Source organism: Saprolegnia diclina (assembly GCF_000281045.1).
Source record: "Saprolegnia diclina VS20 unplaced genomic scaffold supercont1.219, whole genome shotgun sequence".
NCBI lineage: Eukaryota > Oomycota > Saprolegniomycetes > Saprolegniales > Saprolegniaceae > Saprolegnia > Saprolegnia diclina.
In genome coordinates, this window is record NW_008246286.1 from 4,459 (window position 1) to 6,312 (window position 1,854).

General features: G+C 54.0%; 1 protein-coding gene across 1 annotated transcript; it reads right to left on the reverse strand.

Moving 5' to 3' along the window:
- Positions 1-341: 341 nt before the first annotated feature.
- SDRG_17224 (hypothetical protein) lies at positions 342-1,253 on the reverse strand (the record flags this gene model as incomplete). Its single annotated transcript, XM_008623464.1, has 2 exons — positions 342-587; positions 985-1,253. Coding segments are annotated over 2 exons (296 nt in total), but the record flags the coding sequence as incomplete, so codon positions are not given.
- Positions 1,254-1,854: the final 601 nt, after the last annotated feature.

The following is a 1,854-nucleotide window of genomic DNA, read 5'->3' on the forward strand; positions in this document are numbered from 1 at the left end:
GGCGACCTCGAGCGGACGCGCCGACAAGGACAAGGAGGTTGAAACGAGCGGCCATGTGTAGCTGACAAACCTCTTGGTCGAAAATGACAGTTCGGTATATAGGGTGCGTTCGGTTCGTCCAAAGCACGTGCTTTTCACGTACTTCGAGGCCATCCACGTAACTTCGAAAAAAATATGTTACGCGGGGCATTCGGTTCAAATCCGCGTAACTTGGCGTACTTTGCCGCCAAAGCACGTCTTTTCAAAAAACGCCTCGGCCGGCCAGCCGACTCAAACCAGCGGCGAACGTTGGGATGCTTTGGGATATATCCTGCCCTCAATCAGAAAAACCTAATTTCGGTCCTTTTTCACAGATCCCTGATTTGATTTCCAGCAGCGACATTGTCGCGACCATTGCCGCAGCGCGCCAAGTCGACACGCTTGGAAGGACCAGGGAGCGCATGCCGCCGCGGACGATGGGCGCGCTCGATTAGATTTGTGGTGATTATAGTACACACGCAGAGCGCGCTCGTGTTGCTTTCTTATCGACACGGCAGGCGCCATCACGAGGTCGAGCGCCGCTACATCGTCGCGCCACCAAGCAGCCGCTAGCGAAGCCGGCACGAGGCGTATGAGGAGGAGAAGCGCATAGAGGGTATGCGCCGTCGACAGACGCCTCAAGCGCTTACCTTGTACGCCGCCACTCATCGCATTGAGGACCCACGCTTGCCGCTCGGGTCGCGTCGCGCAGGACCATCCATGCGCTGTCCTAAAAATCCCAAAGTCGGCGTACATGGATGAACCGAACGCGATTTTGCAATCCGCGTAACAAAAAGCACGTACAGTCGACTCTGCCTAAGTGCATAGTGCATATTTCATGGTATTTAAAGGGTAATCGATTGTGAGAGTAAAAATATAAAATCGTGCTTTACATATTATTGTGAGAGGCTGGTGCGAGCCGCGGCTCCATGTGAGGCTCAGTCCTGGGCTGCGCGCCTCGCGTACGCGGACGTCGTCGTGCCTGCGCTTGTCCTCAGCGAGCTTGCGCCACATGGCTTCATCGCGGACGTAGCGCGAGATCGTGGACTGGTTGAGTGACGGGAAGCCGTTCTCCTTGAAGTGCTTTGCTGTGCGCGTTTGGTTTTCGCCATGCGCATGGTAGTACTCGAGGATCTCGACCCTGGTGATGACCTTGGGCTGCGACTTCTTCAGCGCACCCGCCGGATTGGCGCGCGACTTGCGCGTTGGCTTCTTCGGCGGCTTCTTGGCCATCGAGAAGCGATTCAAAAGTGGTTGGCTTTTCCACCATCACGAATTTTTATTCAAATTGGCGTATAAAAATATTTGGGACACTATCACCGCGAGAGGATTATCGAGTTTGAGTGGTATGCACTTAGGCAGAGTCGACTGTAACGAAAAACCTTGCAATCGAAGTTATGCGGATTTGCGATACGTGCTTTGAAAGTACGCGGTGCACCGAACGCACCCATAATCTCTAGTGTGTGCAACCAGAGATTGCTTTGGATGCACTCAGAGAGACAATCATTCACGCGCAAAAAGAAAGACATTCATTCATACCTCCGAGTCCTTTCTACAGTACGAGACGCTGTGATTGCGTACTGGTGGCCGCCACGCGAGCTCAAAATACATTTCACCTGATCACAGCAACATGGTGAAGCGCACATCGAGGCCAGGCCCGGCAACTGTCGCCGCCGCAACGCCCATGCCAATGGTCTCCTCGTTCTCGCCTTACATCGCGTCCAACCGAGTCTGTAGAGCTCGTACCAGGTTTTGCTCGACGGTTTTCGCAGCGGCAAAATTCCTCCAGGCCTTGAAGTTGACACCATACTTGACGACGTACGTGTACCTCGTACC